Source organism: Prionailurus viverrinus, chromosome D4, assembly GCF_022837055.1.
Source record: "Prionailurus viverrinus isolate Anna chromosome D4, UM_Priviv_1.0, whole genome shotgun sequence".
Lineage (NCBI taxonomy): Eukaryota > Metazoa > Chordata > Mammalia > Carnivora > Felidae > Prionailurus > Prionailurus viverrinus.
The window spans coordinates 20758387-20776316 of record NC_062573.1 but is presented as its reverse complement, the minus strand read 5'-3'; the positions used below and the strand labels follow the sequence as shown (position 1 = coordinate 20776316).

The following is a 17930-nucleotide window of genomic DNA, read 5'->3' as shown; positions in this document are numbered from 1 at the left end:
CTGTACGTTTTTTATTGGTTACATTTAAAATAACATCCTCTAATTGTCCTAAGAAGCCCCAGTGGAACCTCCTGAAAACATCTGCTCAATTTGAGGGTGAGGGGTGCATCCCTCATCCCCTCAGTGTATGTGTTTGGTTCGGGATTTGTCAGCCTGGGAAGCTGAGGACTCTGGGCAGCTCAGGCCTGGCAGATTTCCCCCACCTGCCTAAAATATGACCCAGGGGGGCAGAGGCCCCTTCCCAGCCCAGTCCTGCGCCTCCACTCTCCAGCCCCTGGAGCTGTGGCCTTTATTTCAAGTCTGGTCCCCAGGGGGCTGAGTGAGGAATGAGGACAGCTGATAAGCCTGGCATTATTGACTTTATGGGGAGTATTCAATGAATTTACTTTCTGCGAGAAGGCTGCACTCTTATCTGCTGCCCACAGAGCGTCCAAATCCTCATCTAGGGGACCCATTTGATGAGTCATGTCTTTTATACAAAGACCAGAGAATATAAAGAGGAGAAGGAGAGTCCCACCCCACCTCTTTCTTTTCTCCAGTACTTGGTTCTGCTCCCCCCACCCCCACCCCCACCCCCACCCTTGCTTTCCCACTGTCCTTGGGGTTGGCCGGAATTAGCACTCTCTGCTCCAGCCCTCAGAGTGAAGGCCAAGCCAGCCTGATCTTGAAAGTGTCAGCAGCTGGGCACACCCAGGGCTGCGCGTCCCTCTAATTGTCACTATGGGAAGAAAAGCCCACTTGCCTGAGGCAGTTATGTGCCCTGCTTTCTGCTGCAATGGTCAACATTTGCTCTGGACAGGCCTCAACACCAGGTGTCCTGATGGAGATATGTGTGTGCATGTGTGTACTGGGTGTTACTAAGAGGTCCTCGGTCTGGGGAACTGGAGAGTGGAAATTAATTCTAAGAGGGATCCTGACGCTGAAGAGAGACTCTTCTTTCCCCTCCTTGATATCTCCTTCATCCAGCTCTGGGCTCTGTTTGATTCAAATAGTGGAAGGAAATGAATGCTTCTTAGCAGCACAGGACCCAAAGCAATTGGAAGGAGGGAGGTGGGAGCCAGGATGGCTGGGTTGGGCAAATGAAAGAAAAACAGGAAAATGCCCCGTGGAGGATATTAGAGGCATGTGTTCAGACTCTCGATCTAGTTTTAGAATAGAGTTTTTCCTGGTAATAAAAATGAAAACATTTATTGAGCAACTATGATTTTATTAGTTGCCTGTTATCACTGTTTTTAAGAAGCATTTACTCCAAATCACTCACTGAATTTTCACAGTAAGCCATGAAGCCTCGGCTTCATGAGAATGTTTCCAATTCGTAGCTGAGAAAATTGAAGCTGGGAGACTTTGAGTAACTTGCTCAGGTTGGCAACGAGTGTCAGAGCAAGGATTCAAACACCAGTCAGTCTGCCTCTGCAGCTGATCAAAGGCCTTCTCTTAGCTATTACCCACTTGGTATTTCTTAGTACTATATCCCACTTAATTCCCAGCAAATCGGTGAGTATTTGTGATTCCTATTTGTTTAGAAAATAGCCTCAGAAGGGTGAAAAAAAATTTATTTTGCAATTATTTCAGGTTTTTGTTTCTTCAATAAGTAGCCAGTTTAATTGAGAAAGTGACACAGCAGTATGGGCCTCTAAAGCAATTAATAAATTCCTCTACTTGCAATCCAGATGAGTAATCTTATCGTTGTACTTATCCCAGACAAGACACAGGAGATTAGACAGCAAACAGAGAAAACAGAGGAAATGAGAAAAGGCATCCAAAAGATAGTGTTACAAGAGTGCAGGAAACTTTGCAAATCTGATTGTGGATGGATCATTCAACACCCCCTCTCCTTCTTTATTCAAACAGGGCTTCACATTTGGATCCAGTTGAGGACCATCCCTGAGATTCAATGTTTGATGCTTCTTCAATGCAGGATGTCTGCTAACTCAACGAGGCAGGCTGTGGCCACCTTCCAAGTAAGGATAACTTTGTTTACAGAGTAATATTGTTTCCTTCCTTGGTCAGCTAAAGTCGCTGTATGCTGCAGGGGGAAAAAAAAAACCCAATGTAAGAGGGTTTTTTCCCTCCTAAATCAATTTTTTCCTTTATTGTTCCTGTCTGTGAGTATGTCCAGGGCCACAAAGCCAGTATACATCCGAGATTCTGGTCTGCAGATTCTAGCATCTTTCCTTTTCTGTCATGACTAGGGAATGACTCAGGAGAGTCCAGAAATGACGATAAAGCAGCCAGATCTCTCTTTCCTTGTGAGAGAAGACCAAAGTTCTCACCCATCCAGCATCCTTCCCAGTGCTCCAGTAGAGATGTGGGCCGTGTCAGCTTATTTCTCCTTCCAGATGCCCTGGCTTTCTCTGTAGCCACTTGCTTTATTCCTTTTTCATTTGGAGGAGGTTAGAGGAGAGGAGGCAGGAAAAGCCTCAGAGGAGATAAGCTAACCTCTAAGTGACTCTATGGGTCCTGTGAATGCAGTGACATTAACATCCATGAGAATTTACAGCCTCTGCTGGCTCTGGAGTGATGTTTGTCTGAGAACCACTAGTAAAACAGCTGCATGGGAAGTCTTGCTTCTTTGGGCATACTTTTTCATATTTAACTTCTTTGGGAGCAATATTTTGTTTTGTCAAGGATGATAACTCATTATGTAACTTTATAATCAAAATATATAATTTCTCACAATAAATGAAAAAAATTGGGTGTAATACCTTGCATGACACCTAGTACTTCGTGCTAAATAATGGGGTAGACGATTTGGCGTCTGGCTCCCCTAACTGGTGTTCAGTATTACCCCCAGGTCAACCCAGAACCCTCTCTCTTGTCACAGCCTGCTAGGTAGTCTCCCCACATCTCTTCTCACCCTCTGCATACAGCAGCCAGAATACTCTTCTCTTCTTAAAAAATAAACAACCACCAAAACCTCTCCCGTGGCCTGGGAAGCATTCATTTCACAGCAACAAGCTATGTGTCTTCTGACAGAAAGCAGGGGAGGCTGGAGGCAGGTGTCTTTATATTTTGGAGAAGTGAGTCTGAATGAATGCTGTCTTGCATTCATTCAACAAATGTCTTATCAAGCAGCTTTCATGGGCAGTGAACACAGCATGTGGGGTTTAGCGAGTGACAGAGTTAAGTCCTTGCCCTCTTGACACTTAGTGTACAGCAGGCAAGCCAATAAGCAAGTAAACTAGAATGAGATTTGCCGTGGAGAATTCATCATGGCGAGGGTGCCCCTTTAACAGGGTGGCAAAGGAATTTCAATTTGCCAAATAAAGTTTCACGGAAAGATAAAACCTGTGGCCGAGAGTCACACCCACACAGTGACAAATTCACTGTAAAAGAATGGGCACCTGTTTTATTTTGAGAATGCAGGGTAGGATGTAATAATATAAAATTCATGACGAAAAGCAAGGCAAAGAGGGCCGTTTCACGTCGATATGGGGTACAGTTCTCTAAATCAATAAAACCTTCATGAGTCTTCATGTGTCAAATGCACTGCATCTTAAAATATAAAGATCTAAAGCAAATACTCCTGGACAAACCGAAAGGGAGGAACAAACATGAAATAGCAGAGGGAGATTTTCATATAACCCTGTCAAATAGATTAAAATAGACCAAAACTCCCCAGAAGAATGCAAAGGACTGATTTAGTGGATGTGTATAAAGACATTTTATTTTCCAAACAGAGCTATACCTCTACAGCTTATGGATTATTTGTAACAGTTGATCATCTATTTTACCAAAGAGAAGCTATCAATAAATATCCCAAAGCAAAAAATGTATGGAGCATATCTTTGACTACACCACAATAACATTTGAAAATTAATAGGAAATGGCTAACCAAAAGTACAACAACAAAGAAAATTTTAAAGATTTTCTTTAAAAAAGAAAAATTAAAATAAACAACAGATGTTAGAAACTAGTGACAGCGATAGCATAAATGGAAACACAGGATGACACAAAAGGTATATCAGAAGAAAAGTCATAGCCTGAAAATTAATAAAATAAGCACTCAATCTAAGAATGGGAGGTGGAGAGAGAACAAAATAAATGTAAGCAAATGAGAAAAGCAGATTTAATAAAGATAGAGTGGACATTAATTGTATCACAGAGGTAGTTATCAAAAAGAACAATAAAATGCATAAGCTTCTGCAAAGCTAATCAAGTAGAGAAAGAAGTCATGAGCACATAACATGAGGAATGAGAAAGGCAACACAAATACAGATATTTTTTTAAATCATTGAATATATAACACTTTATTAATGATTTTGAAAATGTCAAAGTTTATATGTCAAAGTACCAAAATTGATTTAAGAGATACAACACTTGAAGGAACAAAACCCACCTAAAGGGATTTACTAGTGAATTCTATTAACTTCATTCTATTAACTTCATTAACTATGAAGAACCAGCTAATTCATGTGATGAGTAAATTGATGGGTGCATACATAATAGGTGGATGGAAGCAGGGATGGATGGATGGATGGATGCATGGATGCATGGATGGGTGGATGGGTGGATGGGTGGGTGGATAGGTGGATGGATCAATGGAGAGATGGATGGTTGGATTGGGGCCTAGACATGCAGAATTGGGGATTGGGAAGGGAGCTAAGAATGAGGAGAGAGGAAAGTAGGTTTAAGACTGGATAAAGCTGATGCTTGACCTCCAGCCAAAATGACCTTGGCCCCCCAACAACCTGGGCTGACAGAAATCCCTTCTGAAAACCCCAGGTTTGGTCTTTCCTGAAGCTGACACCCCCTGCATATAGGACTAGAGGTCCAGTATTCACAGGCTAATCCAGACAGATCAATTAAGCCAGCAGAAGCAGAGAGCCTGACAATGCCCAGGCTCTCCTAGCGACCTGCCCTTCCCTCGCCAGGAGCCCGCAGGTGCAGTCTCTCCAGGGGGCAGTGAGAGCCATGAATAGTAAGGGTTTTAGCTTGAGCACACAGAGACGTTTAGCTGCCCAAACTTAATCCTTCAATAATCGGATTATGCAAATTTCTCCTCCAACCCCTTCCCCTGGGGGACCAGGACCTAGCCCCTAACTTTCCACATTGGGAGACTGGAATGGGAGAGGGCCCATCATCTGAAGAATCACCGCTAAGTGGAACGGTGCACCAAAATTGTTTTCCAGTTTTAAAAATGTTAAAAGCAACAATAACATGTAAGACATTTTGGAGAAGAGAACAGATGTCAACCCTGGTCCCCATGTGCCAGCACAGCTATGCCCCTTTCTCTGTAATCTTCGCCTTTCTGTCAGCCCTTGTCCAGTTGTACACAGATCCCACTCTATAGCTGATTGTTTCATTTTGTATCACACATTTCTGATCATGCTACCCAGTTGCCACAATTCTTTTTTTTACAACCACAGAACACGCCATTAAGCAAATACATTACCTCACAGGTTTTTGGCTAAGAGGAAAGGTAATGTAGGTTCATGCTTTAAAATACAACATGTGGTCTATGAGAATTGTGACCTAACAAGGCGTGGCAGAAAAGCACGGGCCCTGGGAGGCCTCAATTCCCCTTCCACGTACATAAGACAGAAGGTCAGAAAGAAGACAAATTGGGAATGTTTGTTGGAAATATTAGGTTGTGTTTTTAGAGGTGCTTTTTGTGCACAAATTGACCAATTAATTCTCCCCAACTCACCCTCCAATGCACCCTTTGTGCTGCCACCAGCATGAGCTTTGTAACCTGTAAATCTAAACATATCGCTCCCAGTTGGCATCACAGGGACTGTCCTGTCCACCACTCCTACTGTGTAATTCCTATAGCTTTTCCCACCTTTCCAGCCAAGCAACTGGGACCCCTGCCTTGGGTCTGTGCTTTAGATGGCCCTCTACTGGCCCTCCAGTCCCCATCTGGTGCCCATTTCCCACATTCTGTGAGACTGACGCACTGCCTGCTGTGCTAAGGAGGCACCTCCATTTCCCACATTCTAGATCACACTCTGGGTATTCAGGACCCCTGGATTTCTGCTCAAATGGCCCTGAGCCCATTTCAGAGCCTGCACAGGGCTCTTTCTTGGGTCCGTGTGCACTGGGAATCCACATCATATACACAAGGCCCTTCACATAGCAGGACAGAGCTGGGCAGTGGGAAAAAAAATGAGTCAGGAGTCTCCATCTGTACCCTTGTCCTGGATCCCACAAATGTCAGAGGCAGCCTATGCCTCAGGGCTGGTTTAGATGCCATCCCTCCCACAAGCTGTCTCTGATCCTCCAGCTAGAATCTTTTGCCTCCCAGCTCCAAGTTCGCACCCTCTGGCACTCAGGAATGTCTTGTATTTAGTCATTTTTGTCATGCCTCTCCCTCCCAAGGGCTGTGAACCCCTTGAAGCCAGATGTAGAGTTTTCTTTACCTTGTTGCCTCCTGAGAAACTAGCAATTCATGCAACAGATTTTTAAATTTATAATAATAACTGATTTTTTTTTTTAAGGAGGGGGACAAACAACCACAAATTCTCAGTGGCTTACAACAGCAAAGATTTACTCTTCACTCATGTTACATGGGGGCTGTTGTGGTTGGTTATGGGTTTGCTCCATGGCTTCCAGGCTGAAAGAGCAACCCCAAACATAACCTTCTCATGACTGAGCCCAACCAGGAATGGCTCTTAAAGCTCCCATTCCACAAACTGAGGGTAGATGGGGAGTGGGAGGGAGGGGTGGGTGGGTGATGGGTATTGAGGAGGGCACCTTTTGGGATGAGCACTGGGTGTCTATGGAAACCAATTTGACAAAAATTTCAAAAAAAAAAAAAAAAGCTCCCATTCCATCACCGTGGCTGTCAGGTCTGCTCACATTCCATTGGCCCATGCAAATCACGTGGCCAAGCCTGGACATGCAGTCCTCTCCCACCACCTACAGGGAAGCACTGCCAGTCACATGGCAGTGGGTGGGGCTATATAATTCTCTCCTAGGAAAGGGAGCCAGTAGTTGCCCTCACAATCCTATCACTGACCATATTTCACAGATAAGGAAACTGAGGCAGGGAGAAATAATACAATTTGCCAAGGTCACGTAAGTGGGGTGGACCAGGGATTTCAATCTGAGTAATACAACTCCAAAGTCATTTACTCTTATCCACTAAGCTGAATTGCACTGTGAATTTATTGTACCAAATCCTATGCTGGGTCCTTCAGAGAATGTGATGTGTATAAATTCATTACTTACCCATTCATTAATCAACCGATGTTTGGTGAAAGCCTATTCACTGGGGTTGGGAGGAGACAGAATAAATAAATAAAGCATTACTAAATGGAGATGAGCACTAAAGAGGAGAATAAATGGGGCAGGAGGGTGAAGAGTCCCTGTGTGTGAGAAGGTGCAATTTTAGATATTGGGCCCAGAGGATCTTCAGGAGAAGGTGACATGTGACCAAAGACCTGAAGAATGTCAGTTCCTTGAGGACAGGGATTTGTGTCTGTTTTGTTTGAGGTTGTCTCCCTGCACCTGAACAGGTGCCGGACCTTAGTAGGTGCTCAGTGACAACTGTCGAGTGAATGAAAGGAGGTATGTGTGAGGGGGAACTATGTGGATAACTTGGAGGCAGAGTGTTTCTGGCAGAGAAAACAATGCAAAGGTCCTGAGGCAGGAGGGTGTTTGGTGTGTTCCTGAAACAACAAAGGTCAGAGGGATTACAGTTGACTAAGCCACAGGGAGAGAAGGGACAGACAGGTCAGGTAAAGGGTATCCTAGGGGCCATTGTGAAGACTTCAGGTTAGTTCTGAGTGAAATGGAGAGCCACCTAAGAGTTTTCATAGGATCATTCTGAGTGATGTTGGATAGTAGATGGAAAGAGAAAGCGTAGAAACAGAAGACCGGTTAGAAGGCCACTGAAATAGCGGAGCTCTGTGCTGGGCACCGTGGAACCTGAGATGCATAAATCCAGGCGTCTGCCCAGTGCAGTGACTGCTGTACTTCGCAGTGCGTCCTCATCTCCTGGAATACTTAGTTAAAACGCGGGTTTCGGACCCCCACCCCCAGAAAACCCGATCTAGCGGGTCTGGATCGTGGGCCTGGGAAGCGGGAGCGCGGGGACCCGGGAGGGACGGGCGGGAAACCCGGGCAGGAGGGGGCCCCGTGGGGCCTGGAGACAAAGGCCCGGGTCCTATAAAGGCAGCAGCGGAGGCGCGGCGTCCAGGCGAGGGCGCACACGGCCAGCGACCGCGACAACGACGGCGCGGTCTCCCGGCTCTTGGAGAGCAGGTGCGTCGATCCTTGCGGTACGTGGGTGCCGCCGGGGCCGGACTCATGGGTCAGCGGGTCTCTCGCGCAGCGCCGGGTCTGAGCCGTGGTCGCCCTGGAGGACAGGGATGTGGAGGCGACTTGGCCGCGGCTACCAAGTCGACTCAGTGAGACCTGGGGGCTTTCCGAGCGGTAGGGGTGGTGGCGGGGCTCCGGGGGAGCAAAGCGGTCCCCTAGTGCGTGTTGGCCCGGCCGCTTCACCTTGATACGGATGCTGGAGACACCCCGGAGCACCTCCTGGGGCCGTTTGGGTAGCTTCTGCGTACCGGTGAGCTTACTCCCCCGAACCTGGCAGGTGTGAAACTTGAGCACCAGATGCTTTCCGGGACGCCTTGTTCACACGGCCGGCCGGGCTCCGCAGGCCAGGGGGAGCGAAGGTTAAGAAGAGAAAAAGGGGGAAAGCCGGGAAGTGAAGTGGGCGAGGGCAGCAGGTCGGGCGGGGTGGGCAGGGGATGCAGGTGCATGGGGCAGTGAGGCGCGGGTGGAACTCTCCCAGAGCGCGGGGTGCCCACCCAAAGACTGTGATTCATGGTAAATGTATGTATTTAGACATCAACATTTGGGGTTATCTAATGAGAAAAGTAACTTGCATAATAGCGTGTGTTCTGATTTTTAAACGACATATGCTTGGTATATAAAGGATATATATCATTTATACACACACCAAACTGGCTACTGCTGGGAGAAAAAATTCAATAGATAGATAGAGAGCCTTGTATTTGTTTACCGTATGCACTTGTGTACCTCTTCGTTTTCGTTTTCGTTTTTTTTTCTTGGATGAGCATGTGTTACTTCTATAATAATTTCAAAAGGCAAAACCATATCCAGTGTTGGAGGTTAGGTACCTTACCCTAACCCAACTCTATAAACTACCTTTCATCTCTCTCTTTCTGGAGACTATTTTCACTTGTTTTCAAGAAAAAGATGAATGAAGAAACCAAATGACAGGAAGAGAAATTTAAAGTCTTATGAACAAAGAGCCATATGAGTCTGAATGTCTGGGACAGGCCACCGCAGGAATGTTAGCTGTGACCCTTTGCTGCTTGCTGCACCCCTTCCTGTGGCAGGGGTGCTCTGTGTCCAGAGCACCATTGGCACACAAAAAAAGCAGCAACCCCTATTGGGGGCATAGGTCACTTCCTGCGGGGGCATAATTATCATTCTTTTCCCTGGTAACCTGTGACCTTCAGTGGTGGCACCATAATAGAAGTTTGTGCCCACCTATGTTCCTGTTATATTTACCATCACACTTCTCCTGCCCGGGCATTTTTAACCCCAGGTTCATGACACCCACTCACCCAGAGATATATGAATAGAAATCAGGGTTCTATATATCTGGACGGGGAAAAAAATTACATCTTTATTTCCAGTCACCTTTAATCTAAATTTTGCATTTCCTTTACTTATGGGTGATAAAAATTAGTACTGGTGACAACGTCACCAACAAAAATCATAAATCCCTTCATCTCACAGATGTTGCAGATCTTTTGAAAAAATCGTTTACGTATCACCGTGTAGAAATTATGGTAGTAAATCATTTAATGTGTTTAAAAAAAGAAAGTGCATTATTATTGCGTTGCATTTTTAAATTATTTTAATAAGTATTAATTATAATTGGTCATTTTTATGTGTCCATGTATTTCAATTCATGCATTTAAAATAATTATTTTGAGAAGGGAACCAAAAGCTTTTTATCTTATGTATTTAAAATTATTGTTCTGGGGTAGAGTCCTTCCCTAGACTTCCCCAGACTGCCAAAAGAGTCCATGGCACAAAAAAGGTTATGGACCCTGATGCATCAGGAGTCAGTGGTGACAAGATGCATAAATACAGAGGCATGGGACACAGGCTGTGCCACTGATTCCCTGCGTGACCTTGGGACAACATGCTTTACCTCTGTTTTGACATCTATCAGATGTCTTCTGCTTCTGTGGCATCTGGTGTATTTTTCAAGCTCTTAAATTATTCTGAAATCAAGCTTAGCAGTAATCAGTCCTTACAACTGGGAAAACACTAAATGCAATTTTCCTTTGATTTAATAAGTACTTTAGTAATTTTCCAGTGACCGCTGCTTTGAATTTTTCCAGCTTGTTAAATCGCTGATTTCAATTTCCCCCTGTGGAGAAGAGTAACACCCTTGAGGATAAATCAACAAGGAATTATTAAGCGCCTTCCAGGAGGGCAGGCTACATTTGTGAAGCCTATCTTTTCCTCTCCTTATTTCCTCTGTCTGCTTCTAGCACAATAGGATTGAGCCCTCTTAGAAGAGAACACCAGTTAGTTTATCCTGCCTAATCTTTTTCTTCCCAGCTTGAAAAAGATGGCCCCTGCCCCCCCACTCCCACCCCCGCTCCCCCAAGGGACTAGAGTTGACTTAGTGAGTGAGCTAAACCCTCTTTTGACAAGAGAAGCTTGAAAGTAACTTTGCTCCCACAGTCCTGGCTGCAGAGCAGCCGGCCTCGGTGTGAGCAAAACTGGATAGTTTTCTATCTTAAAATCCCGTGATTTAAGCTCAGACTGTCATATTTCAGTTTTAGTTGGTTACAGTTCTGACAACACTCCTATTTTCATTGTAGGTGAAAGACTAGGTTATTTAGAAATGAGGTAAGTTAGATAATAAAAAGCAATAGGCAGGTCATTGTGGCATTTCAGAGCAGAAAGAGGCCTTCGGTATCACCTTGTGCACCCCCTTGGTCGGTCGGGAATCCCCCTGGAATGCCTGGGGTAGGTGCTGTTTCTCTGCCCCTACAGCCCCTGTGCTTCTCTCTCCATTCACAAGGCATTGGTTTCCTCGGTATCCAGCAGCCAGCAAAGCGTCCGGCACATGGGGTCAATAAGTGTTGATACCTAAGCTCGGAGCGCATATGATTGTAATTGGATCATGGGTCCTACTAAGAGTGTCTCCACAGAGAAAGGAAGTAGACCTGAGTGGCTGCTGGAGGGAGCCTGAAGTCAGCCAGTCAGCTTGGGCCGCCATGCTTCCCCTTACCACTGGTTCTCAGCACAGCAATCTGTCTCCAACCTAGGCAGAAACAGGAAAGGCAACAAAAACAGGGTTGGGGAAATGTCCTGGGAGCATGCAGGTAATTGAAAAATGCTATTCTTTGGAGTAGTGACACTTCCCATCTGCATAGGGAAGAGAATCCTTGTATTTATTAGGCACCTATGTAGCAGGCACATACTGTCTCATTTATGTATTCGTATGCATCACATAATGTATTATTTAATCCTCACAAGAACCCTGATGATGGCTTTATTTCCATTTTCCAGAGAAGAAATCAGTTAAAGAAGTTAACTGATTTTCACAGACTCATATATCTAAGAAATGGAGAGCTGAGATTTAAAGCCAGGTCTTTCTACATTAAAGCCCATAAGCTTTCTTAGTTTTTTCCTATTATGAAGCAAATAATATATGAATCTTTTCTTATTATAAAAATGTAAAATGTTACCCAACTGCATCAAATAATACACACCCATCTCCTTTTTCTATCTTTTTTTTTCTAAAGTTTATTTATTTATTTTGAGATGGGGGAGGGGGTAGCGGGGGAGGGAGGGAAGTGCAGAGGGAGAGGGAGAGAGACTCCCAAGCAGGCTCTACGCTCAGTGCAGAGCCAGACTCGGGGCTCTACGCAGGGCTGGATATGGGGATTGAACTCAACAACTGTGAGATCATGACCTGAGCTGAAATTAAGAGTTGGACACTTAACCAACTGAGCTACTCATGCGCCCCACTCATCTCCTTTTTCTGTCTTCCCCCAACCCCCTGCCCTCCCCCAAGGAACCATGTCAACAGTTTGGCCTGAATCCTTCTAAGTATTATGTTCTACATCCACACACACACCTGTATGTCCATATACTCTTACAGAGCACAACAAACAAATACGTAAATCAGGCTCAGACCTTTTCTATTACACTGTAGCTTCTTTATTAGGAAAAAAAATCGCTAAATTACAATGAACATTTACCTTCCCCTGTTTTATTTGTCGAGATAATAACTGTAATCACTTAACATTTATTGAGCACTTCCTGTGTGCCATTTTGCTAAAGTGGTTTACGTGGATCATTTTATTTGTCCTCACGGGTAGTACCTGGAGTCACCCTTTACTTATGAGGCATTTGATGGACAGAGAGTTGAAGTAGATTGCTCAGGGTCACACAGCTAGGAGCAGAACCTAAAGCCAAACCGGGGTTCTGGCTCCAAAGCCTATGTTTCTAACCACCATGCAGATGCTTCCATTGGCGACTGACCCCTATAGAGTCAGGGCTCGATGGTAACAGCGTGGCTTGTTCTAATAAACTGAGACCATCATTTGGTCCCTACAGAAGGGCAGACGTGCCAGCACACGTGTAGTGAAATGACACCTGGGACATGTTGGCCTCCCTCAGCCAATCCCAGCAGTGTCTATAGTACTGTCACTACAACCAACACTGCTTGCGTATGTATGTAGCGTGAGTGCCTGGCACAAAACAAATGCTCTGTTTGCTCTTGTTTCCCTTAGTTTATAGTTCACAGAATGCTGTCACATGCAACATTCCCCTCAATCCTTACAGCAAGCTATGAGGAGAGGATGGTATAATTATACCCATTGTAGATAGCTAAGGAACTGAGGCTCAGGTTGGTGAAGTGACTTAGGCAGTGCCTCACAGCTGGTTGGTGTTTGGTGCTGTGATGAGAACACACACGCTCTGAAGGGAAGGGTGGCTCTTCCCCTGTGCTAAACTCCTGCTCTACCTTCCCCCAGGATTGCAGGGATCTGGGAGCGTTCTGCTTCTTTATCATGCAGAGTTTAGATAGGGATGAGGGTGTTCCTACTTGGAGAGTAGAGCAGTGGTGTTCAAAGTCCGCCACATGCCAAGATCACGGAGAGGTTTGTTCGTTGATGCGCCATCCGTGTTCCCATTCACACATGTTAATCCAAGCTGTCTGCAAAAAGGGGACCATGCCTCTAAGAGTTAAAAATGGCAAAGTAAGATTTGGAAGTAGATGGTGATAATCAACTGTCCTGGAGTTGGAAATGTCACCTGAGTGCCGGCTCGTGGAGGCCCGAACATCTTCTACGGCATCCATGGTAAATCGTCACCCTCACTTTCTCTTTGTCCTTTCTTCTTGTCATGCAGAATATCCCCGCTGTGTTTTTCATAAAAGAGGGTCTGAAGACTCTTCACCACTCTGTTCATACTCCCCTAAATGTGGTCCAGTCTGGATATTTTAGCTTTTGCACAGTGAGGTCCAACCCTCCAGGTGAGGTCTGCCAGCTAAGAGGAGAGCTGTGCTATCATCTCCATTCCCACAATTATCTTATTAGTGGAATCTAGAATCACGGCTTTTACTTTTTGAGAATCCATATTTGACTCCCTGTTGGCTAAATATAGATTTTATTTGCACAAGTACTTAAACCTATACTGTGCCTGGTTCTGGACAATTAGGAAGAGTTGGTTATAAAAGCAGTAGTGAGGGTTCTGGGGTAAAACGACCTTGTAACAGGGGGCTTTGAAACAGCTAGGGAGAAAAAGGCTGAAAGGTATTGTTCTTACCCTGTCCTTTCTTCTGCCACATTTTCTTCCCTTACCCAAAGGAAGACTCAGAAAAACCTAAAAATGAGGAAGTGAATTTCCTAAAACCCGGGTCAAGAAGAACTGACATCCAGGGGCGCCTGGGTGGCGCAGTCGGTTAAGCTTCCGACTTCAGCCAGGTCACGATCTCGCGGTCCGGGAGTTCGAGCCCCGTGTCGGGCTCTGGGCTGATGGCTCGGAGCCTGGAGCCTGTTTCTGATTCTGTGTCTCCCTCTCTCTCTGCCCCTCCCCCGTTCATGCTCTGTCTCTCTCTGTCCCAAAAATAAATAAAAACGTTAAAAAAAAATTTTTTAAAAAAAGAAGAACTGACATCCCAAATTCTTGGCAGGACATGTGATGCCCAATAGCCCTCTTATCAGGTATTGGCCCTTAGGTCCCTTTCTCTTTCCTGTCTCAGGAACTCGAACATGACCAGGAAGATCTTCACAAATAGCAGGGAGCGGTGGAGACAGCAGAATGTCAACAGCGCCTTTGCCAAGCTGAGGAAGCTCATTCCCACTCACCCTCCGGACAAAAAGCTGAGCAAAAATGAAACCCTTCGCCTGGCAATGAGGTATATCAACTTCTTGGTCAAGGTCTTGGGGGAGCAAACCCTGCAGCAAACGGGAGTGACCGCTCAGGGAAACATTCTGGGACTCTTTCCCCAAGGATCCCACCTGCCGGACAGGACTCTGCTCGGTGACTACCAGGTTCCTTCACTTGACCCAAGCCACCACATTGCATAGTGGGGCTCTGGCTGTCATCACCCAGCGGGGCACTTGCTCAGAAGCCACTGGCTGAGTGACCGCCTTTTGCATGTTCCAGAGTCAACTTGATGAATAAATTTGGGAGGCATGAATTTAAGCCTCATAGGAGGTAGCTTGGGGCTAGCTGCAGGGAGCCCAAAAGAGGCCATGAGGAATGTGGCTTTGGAGTCTGTCACCCCCAGGGCGGGGGCAGGGGGGGGGGGGTTGGTGGGACACTTCAGGTGAAGCAGCCTGCCTCTATTTCATTTATCCAGGATCTGCATAATGTTTGGAAAAGAAAAGCATCGGTTAAAAACAGGTTGGAAAATCACTGTTTTACTCAATATGTTTTCAATTACAAGGAAGAAGTTTTTCCATAACAGATCTCAGGCCGATGAATAAAAAATGCTTCCCTCAGAACATATTTTAAAGTTAGTTTTGAGAAATGAAGTCTGTTTGATGGAGGGTGAACAAAATAAGGTTGATGAATGTGAAGACCGCCCTCACAGAAACGAACTTGGAGACTTGTGGGAAACTCTGGAGAAGAGATCCTCCTGACATGTGAGGCTTATAGGAACACAGCAGATACATGTGGAAGAGCTCTGCACCCTTTATCTCTATGGAAATGTGAGATGTTGCTCGCATTGAGCCATTTATATATGTGTTATCTCTAAAGCCAAATGGTGGATTATATCTGTGAGTGGAAAGGACTGGATAATTTGTGATTTAGAGTTCATAGTTTTCTTATGAAAAATAGTTAGCTGAAATAGGTTACCTGCCCCCTTAGTTTTGCATGTCAGGCGTTAAAACTTTTAATGTAGCCTGAGTTCCTGCTGATTTAAGACCTGTGAAATTCAAACATAATTATGAAAATCCAAACATTGCCGTTTAACAACTCATTTAACAGAGAGCTTAGTTTAAACAAAAGATCTAGGGTAGACAATAGGAATGTAATACCAGATTTTAGTGAATTAATGAATTTGTAATTTGTCTTCCTTGCTGTGGAGCATTAGCTCAATCTTATGCTGGGAGGGGTGGGACCCCCTAGTCAATGAAACGGCATGGATCTGACATAAGCATGTGCCACCCTGATGATTGGATTCAAAGGCGGATTCAAAAATGAATCCCATAGCTGAGCCCAGAATACAAATAATGTCATTTGATTGTCTCTGGGACATTTTATTCCCCTAAAGTTCTTGACGGTACGTTCGTTTTAAAACATTCTGAACCACAGGTAGGAAATTGCTGGATTTGCGATTACAGATTTCCAGTGTACACACAATAGGGGGATTTAAATTTCCTCTTACTCTAGAAAGAAGATATTTGATTTATGGGAGGTTGAAAAGGTTTAGTTTGGTGATCAGAAGAAAGCTAGATGAGGCTCCCCCCAAATCTCATTCCCCACAAATAGCAAGGTCATAATATTATTAACCTCTACCCAGCACTCACGCTCATAGTCCAGTGCATTTATCAGAAGCAATATGTTTTCCTTCTAGGTTCTTTCTTTCAACTGCATTCCATAAACTTCCCTATGGATCCAGAATAGTACAGGGAAACACATATGCACAGAGACTAGGCTATTTCCCCTGAATGTGCATTTTTCTCTCATGAGGTTATGTGGGCTTAAATGTGTCAAATTACCAACTGATAGTATATCTCAAAGCTGCGATGACAGTTGTCAACTGAACAACATTACTTATTCTCTCATCTGGCATTAAATCAAAATAACAATTTTGACAATATTTTTTTATTAGCTTCATTGTGACATGTTGCCGAGGAAAGTACAGAAGACTTCTTTGCCTGAATGCAGGATTTTATTGCTCTTCTCAGAATGAGTGCACTTTTCTGCTGTTGGGGCCATGTCTGTGTGTACAGAAGGCCTTCTCACTGAAATGTAAGAGAGTGCTCCTGAAAAGTCATGAGGAGATTGAGTTATCATTAAACTATATGAGGGGGGTAATGATTTAAAGAAACTCTGCAGGAAGTTCCATTGAAAAATGAATAAACACTTAAAATATTACTTGGTGTAATTCACCTCTTAAATTATGTTGCAAGCTTAGATTTTGGTCTATCAGGTTATGCTGGATTAAAGTGACTGTCAAAAGGAATTGTAGGTACACATGGATCAAAATGTTTGGCAAGGTATCCATGAGGCCAGATGCTAATTGAAAAACTACTCTGTGGTCTTCCTTGCTGTCTTAGGCTCAAGGCTTGGTGATTGCAGTAGTAAGAATTTATGGTTAAAACACATTACAGTTCACTGATGGTACATCTCTTTATGGATCATTTGAACGCAACAGAAAAAGTTTAGACAGATTATATCATCTATGCTACTCTGTTACTTGGAAAAAATGTTTAGTCTGCTATGGATACCACTGGAAACTTTTGGAAACCAGGCATAAACGGGGCCATTGATTTATAGAGATTGTTAGATTGGCTAGCTTTACTCATTTTACAGGGGACAAAACAGGTCCAGAGACTTGTGAGGTGACTTTCCAGAGATCCCATGGACAATTAGTGGAAAGCTGGGACACAGTGCCTGATTTCCTGGCCCTGTGTACGACCTTTCTACAGCCCTGTTCAGCCACTACGTTTTTTAGGATTGAAAATGGATAAGCACCTTATTGTTATACTCATCTCTTTTCAACAGTGTTCAGTAATCTTCTTCATATAACTTTTTATTCAAATTAAATTATTTGCTTTATAGAATGTGATTAGATGTATTAACCAAAGATTTTTTTGTTGATGTGTTTTATGAGTTTTTAACCATTGAATTTGCTATTTAACTATTAATTTATTGCGAATAAATTATTTAAGAAAAACTGTTCTTTAAAAAAAAGAATTTAATAAATTTACTAAGCACATCGACCTGTTCTCTCCATCCTCACAGCCACTGTTCTGGCTTTGACACCCCCCCACCCCCCGCACCATTGTTTTTAGTCTAGAAAAAAATCTAGCATCCCCTGCTTAGTCTTTCTCTCTCGCTCTCGCTCTCGCTCTCTCTCTTTTTCTCTGTCTCCCTCTGGCTCTCTTTACTTCACCTTTCACACAGCTCCCCCATTGTCCTTCTCAAATCACAGCTGTGGTCAGATCACTCCCCAGTTATCAAACCTTCAGTGTCTCATCCACCAGACTGAGACATATGCCTTACCCCAGTAAACCAGGCACTCTGCAACCTGGTCCTTCCTTGTACTTTCCACAGTCCCCTAAGTATATTGTACATGCCAATGAAACTACTTCACTTGATGGTCCCCAAACATGTCCCACTTCTTAATACCTCTGACTTTTCTCTTGTGACTCCACTTGCACACATGAATGTTCCCATTCTCTCTTGTTCTTTTTTCTTAAGTTTATTTATTTTTTTGAGAGATAGAGACAGCACGA

General features: G+C 44.3%; 2 protein-coding genes across 2 annotated transcripts in view; both read left to right on the top strand.

Moving 5' to 3' along the window:
* Positions 1-1953, top strand: part of FKTN (fukutin) — an 85974-nt gene extending 84021 nt beyond the window's left edge. The window contains exon 12 of the mRNA XM_047830991.1: positions 1852-1953. Coding sequence (XP_047686947.1) covers positions 1852-1875 — 24 coding nt within the window. The 3' untranslated portion in view covers positions 1876-1953. The remainder of the gene's footprint in view (positions 1-1851) is intronic.
* On the top strand, positions 1877-14627 carry TAL2 (TAL bHLH transcription factor 2). The gene is made up of 2 exons (XM_047830992.1): positions 1877-1961; positions 14219-14627. The coding sequence occupies exon 2, from the start codon at positions 14229-14231 to the stop codon at positions 14544-14546; it is 318 nt and encodes a 105-aa protein (XP_047686948.1). The 5' UTR covers positions 1877-1961; positions 14219-14228; the 3' UTR covers positions 14547-14627.
* Positions 14628-17930: the final 3303 nt, after the last annotated feature.

What these genes read in the sequence shown, in the direction of transcription:
- TAL2 (XM_047830992.1), top strand. Translation starts at nt 14,229, where the DNA reads ATGACCAGGAAGATCTTCACAAATAGCAGGGAGCGGTGGAGACAGCAG.